Consider the following 16,449-nt stretch of genomic DNA (forward strand, 5'->3'; position numbering starts at 1 on the left):
TTACCTTCCATTTCTTCCTCCTCCTGCCGTTCGTAATATTTAGCCATCTCTAGAATCTGGGACGGAGTGCTTGCCTGCCAAGTGCTCTCGCCCAATTTGAGTGGTTTCTTAATTCCTTTATGCAAACCCTTCACAAAGCCCATGGCGAAATACCTCTGACCCGTAGGGTTGCTAACAGACTGACCACTGCGTGCCTTAAATGCACTTTCAAATTTCAGGAAATAGTCCCCAACTGTTTCTACAGGGCTCTGTATAACAGCATCCATTTTCTCAACATTCACATCTACCTCTGGCAACACGTCACTTAATGCTTTTAATATTCTCGTCCCTAGTGTTTTCAGGCCCTCTGGAATGGGGTCAATTGGTTTCCGGTCTGTATCCTCTTTTTCTAATGCTGTCCAATTGATGACATGCCCAGGAGGGTCCTGAGATCTAAAGGGTTCCCACACATCAGCCGGTGTCACGGCAGACATCACATGATCAATGTCCTGCAAAGTCAAGGTACACATTTTGAATAGCGCTCTTAGCTCCCTATAGAATCCTGCGGCATTAGTCCTAGGGTTCGGGGTGCTTTTTATTATACTAAACAATTCTGCTCTAGTGAGGGGTACATAGACATATGTCTTGGTTACAGTGGGGTCTTTGGCTGGGTCTACATTTGCTGTAACAATAGGCGCACATTCCCTCAGCGGTGCCATCATTGGGGTTTTTGGCAGAAATACTTCTAATAATTCTTTGAACAATCTGCGCGTCCTAAGATCCTCTACTTCCCAATTAGGTTTATACGTTTTTAACTCGGCCTCGCACTCTCTCACCTTTTTACAAACTTCCTCCCGCTCACCTGTTGCACATTCCGATCCTATTCTGTTCAAAAGTCCTTTCAGACATACCAGTCGAGTTGCCTCGCGATGGGTGGCAAATATGTCCGTCCAATATTCTAACTTCCCTGGCTTCGTTTCTTTAAGTATCCCTTTAATCAAAGCATTAGCCGTTGGTTTGGCATCATGCAAGGACTGCGTTCTTCTAAAATGTTCCTCTTCTTCCCACATCAGTTGGTCGTGGTAATCTTTCATTTCCTTAGTTACCCGGTCAATTATCTGGTTGTATTTATCCCATAGCTACCCGATCTTTTTCAGTGTCAAGGTCCTTATAAATGTTATACAAACCCGCGGGCCACGGGCGTTCGGCATCATCTCTCAACCACTTATTAACAAGGTTGCAATGTATTCTCATTACCTGGCGAAATTCCTTCTTTTGGCAGGTGTTCAATTTCTGTTTTACCCCTCCAGCCGGATTATCAAACAATTTGTTTGCTATGTATTCTAACCTGGCATATTCAACCGGAGTGAAGAAGAGCGGCTTTCTAGGCAAATGCCCTTCCTCTTCCTCTGTACTATTTGGATCCATGGTGCCGATCTGGGTACCATATGGGGGTGGGGGTGGAGGAGGAGATGCAGAAGGCACTTGAGGCGCAATATTAGATGGGGATATGACAGGTACTGTTAGTCGCAAAAGATTCTCTGTTAATCTGATTGCATCCTGATCAGCTTCGATGTTAAGACTAGCGATTTCCTTTTCTGTTTTAGGGAGAAGTGGGTACATACCTTTACTATATTTTATTAGGGCAGCCCGATCCTCTATATCTAGCTGGTGCTCAAATTCTTTGTTATCCAACTCACAGGCCTTCTCCTGCAAGGTTCGTTTTTGTTTCTTTCTATCCTTTTTATCTTGGGACATTTTCTGCTTTATCGCTTCTGTTCGCCACTGGCGAATAGCATCATGCTGGACGGGGCGGACCTTCTTCCTTAATAATACTAATTCCAGATGCTCGATTGTCTTAACATCAAAAGTCCCGACTTTAGGAGGCCATCTAAATTGAACTGACTTCTTTGTGTAGACCTCCCAGTTTTTGCAAAACTATACCGCCCCCAGTCCATAGTTAGTAAGCATGGTATAACACGGAGTGCCTTCTGCAGACGCATGCATAGGTTCCTCATTTTTATTTCGGTCACACAAGTTTCCCATTATTAATAAAATACCTTACCAAACCCAAATAATACATACCATAAAACTGATACCAATTGTGGCTTACCATCCACCAATACAATTTCTGCAGATACAATTCACTCACCGCACCAAGGAGACCTCCCCTCTGTCTGGTTCGTCTGGTCCTTGGCAGAGCAGTCGTCTCTTCTTCTTCCTGATCTCCGTCTCAAGATGAGGACTTGCGCTTTTGCAGAAAAGGTGCGATAGAATTTGGGCCCAGTAAATAGTCCGCCGGAGACAGGAGCTCAATGGAAGGCACGCATCAAAGCGATGGACTGCATCTGCAAGGCCACCAGCCAGGGACGCCAATTAGTCAATGCTAAAATTCACCAGGCGGAGGTCTCCGTCAAAAAATAAACGCACTCGTAAGTGAGTTTAACAATCATTTATTGCAATAAAACAAAGCTTCTGCGGAAGGGCCAACACGTAACATCATCAGAGGGATGCTGCTAGTGTGTGCTGCCAATATTACGGTGAGCATGCTTTTTATAGGGAAATGATTACATTGAGTCTTATGCCTGGCTCAGAACCAGACATTTCCAAACATCCAAATTTCTGTCGGAACACTTTTGGCTGTATTCCCAGACATTGTGGTGAGATTTTACAAAGGCCGGACATCGCAAATGGTCATTACTCATATAATTTATCTAAGCAAATCATAATACGCTTCAGGACGCAGATATAACCTTTAACATGTATAGTCGTACAACGAGCTAATTCATCACACTTGACACAGTGGGGAATTTTGCAAGCTACACATATCCTGCTGCTGTAGTGATAATGATGTCCATTTATGGGCTGTTGAACAAAAGCAGGGCATATCTTTTACAGAGTGACGCACGAGCGCCTAACACAAGTCTCCTTCACGCATATCCCAGAGAATAACAACTCCAAATATAGATACGTTTATGCTCATGTCTCGGGAAAGAGTGCGGATGCTAGCAATCATTTATCCATGAGAAAGAAAACCCAGGGTCAGTGAACACATGCTGACTTGCAAGGCTGCTTTCTGTGGAAGGGAAGTGTAAACGTGCTAACAGATGCTGTTTATGTAGCTTTACGGGAAAGGAGAGCAGGGGGACATTCCTAAATCTATGAGTAATATGTGTTCAAGGCGAAAACCCTGGGCCTCGTGCACGGACACAAAAGCAGTTGGTTTAACATGGACATAATGCAATAACATGGGCAATGTTTTAAGTCTTGCTGAGGCAAAGAAACATGGCAATTACATGATTTTGGTATTTACAGTACTTTCTATGCTGTGTACTCCTATGAACATTTCTTTTATGTTCTCCAGACATAACTATGTACGTGTTCACTTTAATGGTTATGATGAACTTTGATGCATAAAAATGCATAAAAATACCTAAATATTTTGCAAAAGAAAGAATACCAGCTAATTAATAATAAAGGCTGACATTTTTCAAAAACTTAGAGATATGTGTTTATTAGCAATGAGCGTTTGCTTCTATCTATGATTGCCCTATGTTCACGGACATCCAAAAGGGTTTAAACTAGTATGCATTGGAATGATTGTGCATGTGTTTTGAACTAAAGAGGGTAGGACAACCCCCCAGTTATAGAGCCCCACCGGACCTGGCACAAACCTCCCACCTCCCAGTTTACGGCCCCAGGCCTCCCATCCGGGGGGGGAGCCCGGGTGTATTCTCCGCCCAAGGCTGTCGATGGTGGAGGGGCCGACAGCGTGAGACCAGTACGGCAGGCGGGCCCGCATCTCAGAGAGCCACCCACTCACCACAGGAGCGACTGTCACTGCCGCCGCCCGCGGTACCAGTATGACGGCAGTAGAGAGGATGTGCCGGTCCGGCCTGGGGGCGCAGGCGGACAGTGGCTGGGGGCTTTCTGGTCTGGCTCCCCGGCTGGCCGCAAGTGGTGAAATCCACTGCGATCTCGGGCACACAGTTGCTGCATTGGCGCCGCCAGCGTAGGATAGCCTCAGTTGGGGTGGACCCTCTGGCAAAGCCGGAAGATGTCACAGGGATCCAGAGGTCGTTGCTGTCTCCCAGCACGGCCACTGGGGCCCCCAATCCGGCAATTCCTACCAGAAGTACCCTCAGTCAGGCAGCAGTTTCACACGGTCATCTGTACCGTAAAGTGTAAAATCATTAAAGCACCGCAATGCATCCCCCCCCACACAGGTGCATTTCTCGGCACAATCTGTTGCCGTGAAAATGACTGTGCCTATTTTATGGGATGTTTCATGCTTTATCTAATCCCTGCAGAGAAGATCAACTGAGAGCAAGTTGCGCTTAATGTGCACTATCCCCCACTAGGACATGGATTTTATCCTTTTTCTGAGGGAACGATAGGGACTGGTTTGGAGAAAGGAACTAACTATACGAGTCCTTTCATCTGAAATGACAATCAAATAAGCTGCCATTCTGTAAACCTATATATATGCTCGTTGTATTCAAGATGCACACTGCAGCTGTTAAAATATTATTCTAAAATGCAATGGGCCAGATTCTCAACTTTTTGTTGTGCAAGTGCTCACATGTGCTAGCAAAGCTTATCACTTGGGCCAAAAAAAAGAGAAGCCCAATTCACCAAGGGCATCTGAATGAGCGCATGTTAGAGGCGCTCATTCAGATGCTCTTCCCTCTCCCTTTTCACATTAGCACAAATAAGGGGCATTTCTGGGCATTTGGAAGTGCACGCAGAATTCACAAACTGGTGGAGAGGGTCCTCCCCCGGCTTCCTTTGAAACATGCGCAGGGGTAAGCTCAAATTATGACAGATTCATTTTTTTACCTGTGTTTTTTTATGTTCAAGTGTGACAGCTGTGGTTTAAACTCAGGCTGCTACACTTGCATTTCCATCTCTCCCACCCCAAAAAGGGATGGAAATGCCTTTGTATCTTTTAGTCAGGAAGTTCACTGAGATGGGCCCTTTAATGTCCCGCCTTGGTGAAATGCGCTTCCAGCAACCATGTGGTTGCTGGCAGCCTGTTATAAGTTGTTGGGAACGTGCTACTAACACTAATGTAAGCAAGGGGGCTGGCCAGCGCTCCTTCCACTATTATCCAGCCCCTCCTGAAATACTCAGGTCACCTTTTAGAATAAGGTATCACAAGCATTTCAGCCATGAGCACAATTCTGTTTGCATTTGGTGCTGTTGAATTAATATACTAACCTATTTTTAAGTGTTGGATTGAGCTGAATACCTTTCGTCTGACTGCCATGGCAGACTTGCGCCTCTTCTTTCACTGGCACACGTCTCCAGCCTTTGGTTTTAGATGGTTTGGACTACAACTCCCATTATCCCTTTGCAGCATTTCCAATGGTTAGCGATCATGGGTGTTGTAGTCGAACACATCTGGAGAGCCACTGCTGGCAGATCCTTTGGATTATTGTTTGATCAGTAGTTAAGACATAGTTCACGAACAGTGACGTTTGCAAAGGGAAGCAATGTCCATTATTTATAGATTAAGATTTCACGCCATAGAGCTAAATGTAGGTGTCTATCGGAGCTGAAGCACCTTCGGGGTTGGGGGGGTTGGGTGACTTGGGTGGGACATGAGCTGGTAGAGAGTCAAACTTATCGCTTCCATGTAAGCTATAAGCAAGGTACCACTTTTGAAAATACAACTCAAGTTAGAGTATGACTCATTATTCTTGTAAATACCTTGTAGATGACTTCTCTAGTAGGTTGCGTGAGGAAGCAACACTTTGCTAAGCCAGTTCTTCAACTACGTACGGTGAAATCAAAGTGAGCACATTGGGCCTCATTACGAGTTTGGAGGTAGCCATCGCTATTTGCGGCATGACTGCCTCCACACTCTGGTCCGGGTGCCCTGAATGGGAACTTACCGGGTCATTCCAACCTTGGAGGACCCGGTATTTCCCTATTCAGGGAAGCTATCCCCATTCCCATTCGAGCCCCCATAGGGCTCAATGGGAATGGAGAGGGAGCTAATAACGGGCCCGTTAAGATAGTTTTTATAGTGCTGCTTGCCAGATTTCCACCACTTCGAAGCACTGCAATATTGGTTTATTATTATCCAGTTTAATGGTACTCAATGTATTAACCTCTGGAAGATGATGGCCGAGACAGGTCTGTCTGGATCCAAACATGTGAAGGTAGTAAGCACACAGCAGAGTACTTAACTTCTGATGTTTGTTAATTTGCTTAGAATTACATGCTGTGCATAGTCTGACATCCAGTGGTCACTGCGGAGTATTGCATTTTGTTTTTCGTAGTCGAAAAGGGGACGTCGACAAGGCGTGTCTGTAAGACTATCCCTATAGTGACGTGCGGTGTACCCACAATCCCTCACGCGTCTAGGTCCCTCAGATTGTTTTTTTCCACCCAGATATTGAAAGTGATTATTAAAATCTGTGCATTCCAAATGGTCTTGAATGTATAAGTGCATTTATTGCAGACATGCAGATTTAAATAAGGTGAGTTAACGTGTGTCTCGCAAGTAAAGGCTTCTTCAGGAATTAATATGTGACAGTTTTTGCAGGAATCATTTTTGTAAGGCAACATTTTTAAGTGCTTCAATCTTTCGTTGTGGACTTTGTCAGCATGCACTCTATTTTAAAGAAATTCATATGCGCCTCTGGGCTTGTTTTAACACGTCCGATTATAAAAGTGCTTGGATAATTAAGACACTTGATTGTTGGCCCTTGATAAAAGTGTGCAATATAAATGTATTAAATTGTGAATTAGATGACGTTTTTATAATTTTGCACAATATTCTTTAATTAAGCTTCATTTTCATTCTATTGAGCAGGATAATTCAGTGGTAACACAAAACATTTTAGCAAGGTGTTCAGTCTTTGTGATTTGCTAGTGTTTGCACATGTAATGATTGTAGTTGTGATTATAAGCACTTGTCCATTACTTGTGTTAAAGCCATACTCCTGCGTCCCGTCCCCTTTCCTCCATACTTGTGCGACGTTCTGTCCATCGGGACGGGACAAGAGCACTTTAAAAGCATCAAAAAATGAACGTTGTCCTTCTTTTATTTTTGCACGGGCCACCGCAAGTGTCCGTAGCCCCGCCTACCTGAGCTCCACCCAACGCATCGACCGTCAGTGCTTTTCTCTGCACGGCTGGGGTTGGATGCACTTACAACTTAGGGAATGTTTTTCTTTTTGTTCCCTTGTCCTTCATTTTCCTGCTCTGGTTCCGTGGTCATCCTTCTTCCGTTTATGCCGGAGCATCTGGGATTTGTGTCCTGTTCATCGTGTGAACGTCGGTTCGTGAGGGCGGATCCCCACTCTCTTTGCCTGTAGTGCTTAGGCCCAGAACACCAGTGCGACTCGTGTTTCTACTGTGACTCCCTCTATGTCTGGGCACTGCAGCGCCCGCTTGTCAGGTGGGGGGAGGAGGTGTTCCAGCGGATTCCTCCACCACATTTACAGCAGTTGATTGAAGAAAAAAGGAAGCAACCAGTAAGTTTGTTCCTTATTAGGGCACCCCCTTCGCGGAGTCTTCGGGGTCCAGGAGGGGCTCAAGTGGCTCTGTTACCAGGGATCTCCCTGAGGGATCCCGAAAGGGATCTAACCGGCACTCTTGAGATTCCTCTGAGATCCACTGCAAAGGGGCTGCCAGGACTGGATCTTCATCCGAGGTTCCTCTTTTGGGGGCTAAAGTTAGGCCCAGTACTTCTGATGCCCTTGTCCCCGGGGTCAGTCCCAAGGTTTTCACATCAGGAACTAAGTGTACCGAGTACCCCATCTTGGGGCTATATCTAAGACCAGCAAGATAGAGGGGCCTCCTTCGAGAGCTCTGGCTTCAGGGAGTGACTTTAAGCCTTCCCACAGTCAGGCCTGTGGTCGAACCGATCCTGCTGAGGGAGCAAAGAAGCCGGTTAAACACCTAAGTCTCGAGTACCGGGTCCGTTGAGGTTCCCTCACTGGATGCAAATTTATCAGCAGTCTCTAAGGGGTCGCAGAAACACTGTAGGTCTGCTAGCAACGGCTCTGCCGAGGTTCCTTGTCACAAGGCAAAATTGGAACATAAGTCCCCTGATTCCCGTGTGGATAAAAAGATCCTGTTCCACCCTCCAATGGATTGGCGTGCTCGGACTCTGCTGCCGCACACAGTCTCGCTCCCTCCTACATCCGCTTCTTTGGTTTACATGGATACAGTTAGAGGACCATCCTGGCAACTATCCACTTTGCAATCCTGGGTGTATGCCCCTTCCGACCAGCCTCTACCCACTCAAGTGCCTAGATTTTCTTCTTAGGATGCATTTTTGGCAAGTACCATAAGCTTATGCATTCTGATCCCATGAAGGCGTACCTTAAGGATTTATTTAAGGAAATGTATCCTAAGCGGCCTGAATCACCCCCTGCTCCGGCAATCCCTCTGCAGGTCCCAGTATGCCACCTACTCCACCACTTCCTGTGTGGCCTCCTCCTCCTCCTCCCCTGCCTCCTCTACCTCTACTTTCTCTTGCGGAAAAGACCCCTGCTGCACCGTCAACCCTGCCCTGTGGGCCAGAGGCGCACCATGTGCAGCGGATCAGGTTTCTGCTTCCGCCTCACTGGATGAGGATCAAGCAGACCAGGACAGTGATGACCCGCCCTGATCTATTAGAGCCTTTCACGACCGGGTTGTGAATATAATGGTGTTGCTAGTCATCCCAATATCCCAGCCTGCTGCTCCACAAGAAGGGGTACTTTTTGGAGCCTTTCAGCTGTCGACACAGGAGCATGCTGGCCTGTTCTTCAAAAGGATGTCCTGGCTGAAGCCCTCAAGGTATGGGAAAAGCCTAATTTCGTGCAACACCTAAACACGAAAATTGACGCTCGCAAAGCTTCACGCGTCTGAGGACATATCCTTGTCTGCATGTCCACTCCCCTCATCGGTGGTGGCAGCAGCTATGCTCCAGTCGAAACCGGCATCTACATCCTCCACTGCAGTATCTCTGATCCTTTCCAAAGGGGACAAGCTTCTTGACGCCATTGGCGAAAAAGGTTTTTTTCCAATTCGGCTCTTCATCTGCGTCATGCTAATACTGAGTTTATCCCGGCTGCTGCTAATGTCAAGCTGTGGAAGGAGCTTGCAGAGTTTCAGGAATGTATTCCTCCTGATAGGCTCAAAGACTTTTAAGGGCGGCTTATCCGATGCCAGAGTTCTTGTGCAGGATCTATTTGAGGCTGTGCCCCAACATGTAGACACTTCTGCTGGAGGTCTTATGTTCTGAGTAAACATCTCCCGCCAAGCATGGCTGCATGCTACGAAGTTTTCGAAGGAAGTTCAGGACAAGGTGCCCGATCTCCCTTCGAGGGTAAAGAGCTGTTCCATTCCTTCACGGATGAGGAACTCCAAGGCAAGCACTCAAAATGGCAAGTAATTTTCGGTCCTTGCAAAGGCACCTTATACTCCGAGGTCGGGGTCTCAAAAAAGGTCCTTCTCTGGTTTCGGAGGTTTTCAGGACAACCGTTCGCGATGCGCAGGAGCTCGCGCTGGGGGCCATTGCTGTAAACAGCAAAGGCAAGGTGTACGGTTTTTCTCTCGGTCAACGGCCTCCTCTTCAGCAGCGAGTGGTCTCCCCACCGATAAATCAAAATGATATTTTCCACCGGTCGCTCGAGACTTAAGTGGGAGGACGAATTTCATCTCATCTGGAGGCATGGCAGACCATCAAAGAAGACAGATGGGTTTTGTCTGTCACCCGGGTGGGCATTTGCTTGCCCCTCCCCCATCCCACCCTCTCACAATCCAGCAGACTGGATCGCCTTCTCTCAGAGCCGAGGTACAGAAACTTCTAGACCTTAGAGCAGTGGAACCTGTTCCCTTGCTGGAGCAAGGGGAGGGGTATTATTCCCGTCTGTTTACAGTGCCCAAACCCAACCAGGCTGACCTACACACTATTCTCGCCCTCCAAGTTAAATCTTTCTACCCCAAGAGAAATTCAAGATGATTACACCCTGCCAGTTAAAGTCCTCTCTCCAGAAGGGCAATTGGCTCAGAGTGGTAGACCTTCAGGATGCCTACATGCATATTCTGATCTGGAGCCTGCATCGAAAGTATCTGCAGTTCTCTGTTGGAACGGAACACTTCCAGTATTGTGTGCTTCCGTTCGGTCTCAGCTTGGCACAGTGTGTCTTTACGAAGATGTTGGCGGTCATTGCAGCATTCCTCAGACTGCAGGGAGTTTATGTATATTCATACTTGGACCATTGGCTCCTGTGCAGTCCTTGCCCAAAGGCCACTACAGCTAATCTTCAGTCACTCCTTCAGCTCCTGTTCCATCTTGGGCTGTCGTTGAACTGGCGGAAATCGTCTGACGGTTGCTCAAGATCTGATCTTTCTGGGTTTCTGTTGGGATATTGTCCGTACTGGACTGTTCCTGACGTAGGACAGGATAACAGACCTTTTTAGCCACGTGCCAACTCTTCCTACAGTCAATCCACATATTGGCCTGGTGGTTCCAGAGACTCCTGTGCTTCATGGCCTCTTGCGTGTTAGCACTACCTCTTGCATGCCTGAAAATGAGGTGCACTCGGCTTGCTCTTCGGAGCTGCTGGTCCCAGGCTACAGATCCAGATTCCAAGATGATTGCAGTCCCGTCCTGCTTGACGGCGGGTCTTCAATGGTGATCATCCGCCAGCAACCTTTCAGTGGGGACCTCCTTCCAGGAGCCCTGCCCACAAGCAAGTTACTACAGACTCCTCCCTTCTGGGGTGGGGAGCGGCACCGTGTCACCTTGAGGTGTACGATTTGTGGACGCCTCAGCACAGGCGGTTCCATATCAATTACCTGGAGCGGCTGTCCGTTTTTCTCGCATGCACAGCTTTTCAACCCTCTCACCAATAGTGTGGTTCAAATTCGCACAGACCATTCCGTAGCGATGTTCTACATCAACAAACGGGGGGCATCAAGTCTTCCGCCTCTGGTGGACCTTGCTATCCAAATTTGGAATTGGGCTATCCAACACAATGTCTGGCTTCAAGCTGTGCACATTCCAGGTCCCATCCATGTAGCTGCAGACTCCTGCAGCCGCCAATCTGTGGCGAGTTACAAGTAGCAGATGAACACAGAGGTTCTCACCAAGATCTTCCAGCAATTGGGTTCTCCAGCAGTTGACCTCTTTGCGATCTCATCGATCCGGAAACTTCCTCTGTATGCTTCCAGGGACGGCTTTGGAGTGTCTTCCTTGGGGGATGCTCTCGAGCTCCGTGGGACAACATGAAAGCTTGCGCTTTTGTTCCTTTGCCACTGATTCATCGGTCGCTCTGGAAAATCGCGAATTCCTGCAACTGCCCTCTCCTCTTTATAGCTCCTTGGTGTCCAGCCAGGTTCTGGTTTTCAGAACTACAGCACATGTCAGTGTGCTCCCTGATCAGGTTGCACAGATTCCTGACCTTCTTCACCAGAGCAATCACCAGTTGTGGCACCCCTCCACGCAATCTTTCAGGTTGGCGGCCTGGTGCCTGAGTTCGGATCATTAGCACAGTTCAACCTCTCGGATAACATGCAGATAATTCAAGCGGCACGTAAGCCCTCTACGAGAACGCAATACAGGAGCAAGTGGCTCTGTTTTTGTCATTGGTGTCTAGCCAAAGAGCTTGATCCCAGACAGCCTTCTATTGACTGTATCTTGTCTTTTGCATCTGATCTTGCAGCCTCTGGCATCCATGTCTTATGCAGGACATATTTATCAGCCAGTGCGACTTATCTGTCTACAGACAGTTGCTCTTTTTCACTGGCGAACCCAGTCATCAAGAGACACTTTGCAGGTCTTCATCTTTTTCCACCGGTTCGAGCCCCTCATCCCAAACAAAATCTGCTTTATGTCATAAGCCTTTTGAACCCATGGCCACTACCGAGCTCAAGTACTTTTCTTGCAAGGTGGCCTTTTTGATTGGAGTTATATCTGCAAGATGAATTAGCGAGCTTCAAGCTCTCTGTTGAACATCCGTTCCTAACTTTCTACAAGGATAAGGTTGTGCCTCGCACTCACCCTTCTTTCCAAAGTGGTTACTGAATTCCACTTGAACCAGTCAATATCCTTACCTATCTACTTCCAGAACCTGGTCTCCGAGGCCGATAGGGTTTTACACAACCTAGACGGCAGACATGGTCTGAAGTTCTACCTTGACAGAACAAGCAAACTTAGAAGTTCTTCACAACTCTTTGTTATGTTTGTTGACCCAAAATGGAAACCAGCCTTTAAAGCGTCCATCTCACGTGGGATAGCATCATGTATTTCCTAGGCCTATAAAACTCAAGGCCTTCAGCCTGCAAAGGGCATTCATGCACATCTGGTCTGTGGCAAAGCGGCTGCAGTTACCTTCCAAAAATACGCCCCTTGGGAGTCCATAGCCAAGGCTGCTACATGGGCTTCCCCATTTGCTTTTTGCAGACATTGGGCCTCATTATGAGTCCGGCGGTAACGGTGCCGGAAATTCCGGAAGGTTACCGCCGGACTCGTATTACCATTCCGCCTCCGTGATTGCCGAATCACTGGGGCATTACAACCCCGGTGACCCGGTAATTCCGAAGGCGGAATTCTGTTAATCCCCATCCCTATGGAGTCCTATAGGACTCCATGGGAATGGGGAAAGTGGATGCACCGGCACCATGCTGTAATGATGGCGGTGTTTCCACGTCTGCCTGCAGGCGGGTGGTGTTAAACCCGCCAGGTCAGATCAGCCACCGTTATTTCCAGACCGACTGACTCGTAATGAGGCCCATTGTCTTGACCTAAGCTCCTGGGCTGATGCCCAATTTGGCCAGGCAGTTCTTAAGAATTTGTTCCAATAAGGGATTTTCCATCCACCCGTATTTCCTATGGTCAGTGCTTGGGAATCTCCCACATGTATGGAGGAAAGGGGACGGGACGTCGGAGTATGACAAAGTTACTCACCGTAGTGACTACCTTACTCCTAGTCCATAGTCCCCTTTCTTCCATACGCACGCCCACCGTCCCCTCTAATAAGTATCCTCTATTGTTAAAATGGTCCTGGACCTGGCGATAGAAAAGGACTGAAGGGCGATGCAAAGGCGGAGCTCAGCTAGGCAAGGCTACGGTCACGTGCGGTGGCCCAACGTAAAAATAAAAGGACACAAAAGTTAATTTGTGATGATTTAAAAGTGCTTCCGCCCCGCCCCGATGTATGGAATATCCCACAAGTATGGAGGAAAGGGGACTATGGACTAAGAGTAAATGTAGTCTCTACAGTGAGTAACTTTGTCATTCTCTTTCATTTCTATTTCTCACTTGTTAGTTATGGTGTGCTGCTCTGGGAGCTGCTCACTGGGGAAGTGCCCTTCAGAGGAATTGATGGTCTTGCTGTAGCCTATGGTGTTGCCATGAATAAATTAGCTCTACCTATACCTTCCACCTGCCCAGAGCCTTTCACAAAACTAATGGAAGGTAAGTAAGATACGATCATGTGATATATGCATTTGCAATGTTGTCGTAACTTGTTGTGAATATACAAGACCCACTCGTCTGGGTGTCTGTAGTCCAGGGACCAGACATATTACTGTGCTTGATGTGATTGTGTAACATGCTGAAAGCCCAACTCGAATGCAGATTACTTTGTATTTCGCAAGGTGAGTCATTATGATGCATGCCTTGTCTTATGATTAAAAGGTCATTTGGAAGTGGGTCCAGTGTTCTTCAAAAGCATGTTGACTAAAGAAGAATCTGCTGAACCCTCAAAGTACATAATACTCCACGCAGGGATGCAAGCCCGCCTTACAATTAATATCTGGTTTTGACCTTCTAGAAATGGATATCCCAATATGTGGTGGTGAACGCAATATAGAAGTAAATATTCATTATTACTCCTAATTAAATTTTTTCTACAAGCATTTGACTCTTTAATGAACATGTAAGGGGCTTCCTGCACCTGCACCTGAACAATGACACTTATGGTAAATGTGCAGAAATATTATACTCATTGGCTGGGTTTTTCTGAGACTAAGGATTCCAAACTGAAAATGAGGACTGAAAAACAGAATGCGATTTGTGCATGCGCACACACGCTGGGACAAATTATGTGTGTCTTGCCCCTGGCTGTACTTTTCTTTCAGTCAATTCCTGCAATACAAATTCCCTTCCTTGGATTCTGGCCTTTGCCAGATGGTTTCCCATCTGCCCAGCTTTTTATTTTTATCAGGCCATTCAGTTGACTTAGGGCCTCTACTATGACTTACTCAGTAGATTAGTCCATTTTTTATCTTTACTTCTATCCTTGAGGTATTGCCTCTCCAAGATGGTCAATCGTTTTTCTCAGCATGCGGTTAGTCTGCTTTATATCTCTAACAGTTTGGGGTTTACCTCTGTTGGCGGCAATGCACTGTTGTTCTACTTGGGCTCTATAGGAACTGTGTAGAGGGCATGCAGGTTTTTTTGCATTCCATATGGGCTTTTGCCCGCAGTGGATGTAAGGGAAGTGTACTTTCAACTCATTTGAGCTACTACTTAGAGCTGAATGAGGCAACAACCCATTTTGATAAATAGGAGTTTGTTTCTTCAACTCCCAAACATTCTGTGTTTTTCCACAGATATTCTACGTTCGTGAATACACATGTCTGCTTTTCCTTAACCATTTGAGAGTCCTGCCTAGTATGACGTATGCACCGTGGCTCTGTGCGTTTGAGGAACTTGAGGAATTCCATTTTATTGGGTATGCCCAAGGGCTTTGTTTGTTTTACCTGGTTCAGGAGAGATTATATGTAATGTTCTGTTATGTAACCTTGAGGCACATGGAAACTAATAGGTTGTGGCTATGCCTCTTCCAGAGCTTTATACACTTGAAGAGTCCTGCCCACTATTCCGGATTTTGAGTTTGCTTGGGACCCTCACTGAACTTTGATTACTTTTTTTCATATGGACCAGGTCAGTAGCCCTCTACCCTGGGTCTTTCTTGTTCAGATAGTTTTGACATTAGATTCTCCGAAAACAACTTTGTTTTCTTGTCTGGAGCACCTATAGGACTCTATTCCTGGGTCTATTCGTTTTTATTTTACCCTTTGATTTGGATTCATTATCAGCCAGGTGTAGGCCCTTTTGTTTTTTTAAATATTATTTCCTGTTCACTACATGGATGGCGTCAGCATGCTACACAAGGGTGACCGTTTTGGGATTGCTATATTCACCAGTTTATTAACATTTTTCTTTGCTTTACCTCTGTCACATCCAGTCGGCTCTGTTATCCATGGGGTTTTGTCACTGTTGGTGTCTGCTCATGGAGTATGAACCTCATGTGGAATAGCATTACAACTGTCACGGGCCATGTGGCCTAACATGAATATATTTACTTGATCAGTATGTGCTACACAAGAAATTATAAGGATTTTTCGGTTGTTTTTTCCAGTACAAACTGCTCTTGAAGAAGGGAAATGCGTCAGCTCCCCTCGGACTGTCCATTCTTTAGAAGACATTTATGTTATTACAATTAAAGAACTATATTTTGCTATATTATTTCGTTGTGTATCTATTGGTGTTATCTCTCATACATCATTGTGCATTTTTACTTCTAAGAATTGGCTTTATTTTCAGCATGTGCAGGGGACGGCACGCTCCTACCTTTAGAGGTCACTTGTTCTCAGTTTTTCACACGACTGTGTGAGGGTGATAGTTCCTCCCTGCACCTTAAACTTGTTGTCATTTTTTGTACTTCTCACTACATTTTGTCTAAATAGGTGTGCACTAACGTTCTCCCAACCTATAACTTTGCCCTTCTGCTCCACCATTCTACCCCAAACTTGCCGAAAGACATAGAAGTGCTGAAAAAAAATTCGAGGAAAAAATGCTGCCGATTCATCATGGGGGTGGCGGGTAATTGTATAATCCTACAAAACCCCCTTTTTCCATGGAATAACGTGCACCCATAACTGCAGTGCTCAAAAGCTTGGTGATGGGGGGGCACATACATACAAAAACAGGTGAATAACTGTATGCAACTTCCCATTTAAAAGGGAGCGCATTCCAAGTGAGACTCACCAATCACACATAAAAGGCACCCTATTTTGCCCACTAGCAAGCATGTATTCTAGCAGTCTTTAAGCATTAGATTAGTGGAATATTACCCACACCGAGCTACAAAATGAAAACCCCAGTTACTCTCAGCTTTCGGACTGCTGACATACCATTCAAGCCAGACTAAAATATGTATGTACATCGTCAAGGGCCACTAAAATGGTTAATTAGTTATTCTCATCATTATTTTGTATGTAAATGTTTGCAGAATATTTTGGGTTCAAGGCTTTGGCTACATTCCCTTCACTTGCCCTATGAATTTATGTAATGTATGAATTTATATACTGCTTCTGCAAAGGCCAGATAGATCCTCTGTTGACTCAATCACTTAATCTTCAAGTTGTTGAATGTCCTTCTGTTTATTACTCTCCTGAAGCAGTGTAAAGAATGTTCAAGGATAGACCTGTGTTCTGACAGCTTTGTGTGCT

The 16,449-nt window shown here is 46.1% G+C and overlaps 1 protein-coding gene across 1 annotated transcript in view; it reads left to right on the top strand.

The window, feature by feature from the left end:
* The window catches only part of MAP3K9 (mitogen-activated protein kinase kinase kinase 9), a 623,616-nt gene that overhangs the window by 297,122 nt on the left and 310,045 nt on the right, over positions 1-16,449 (top strand). The window contains exon 4 of the mRNA XM_069638859.1: positions 13,257-13,405. Coding sequence (XP_069494960.1) covers positions 13,257-13,405 — 149 coding nt within the window. The remainder of the gene's footprint in view (positions 1-13,256; positions 13,406-16,449) is intronic.

This window comes from Ambystoma mexicanum, chromosome 14, assembly GCF_040938575.1.
Source record: "Ambystoma mexicanum isolate Mex_15411 chromosome 14, UKY_AmexF1_1, whole genome shotgun sequence".
In the NCBI taxonomy this organism is placed as follows: domain Eukaryota; kingdom Metazoa; phylum Chordata; class Amphibia; order Caudata; family Ambystomatidae; genus Ambystoma; species Ambystoma mexicanum.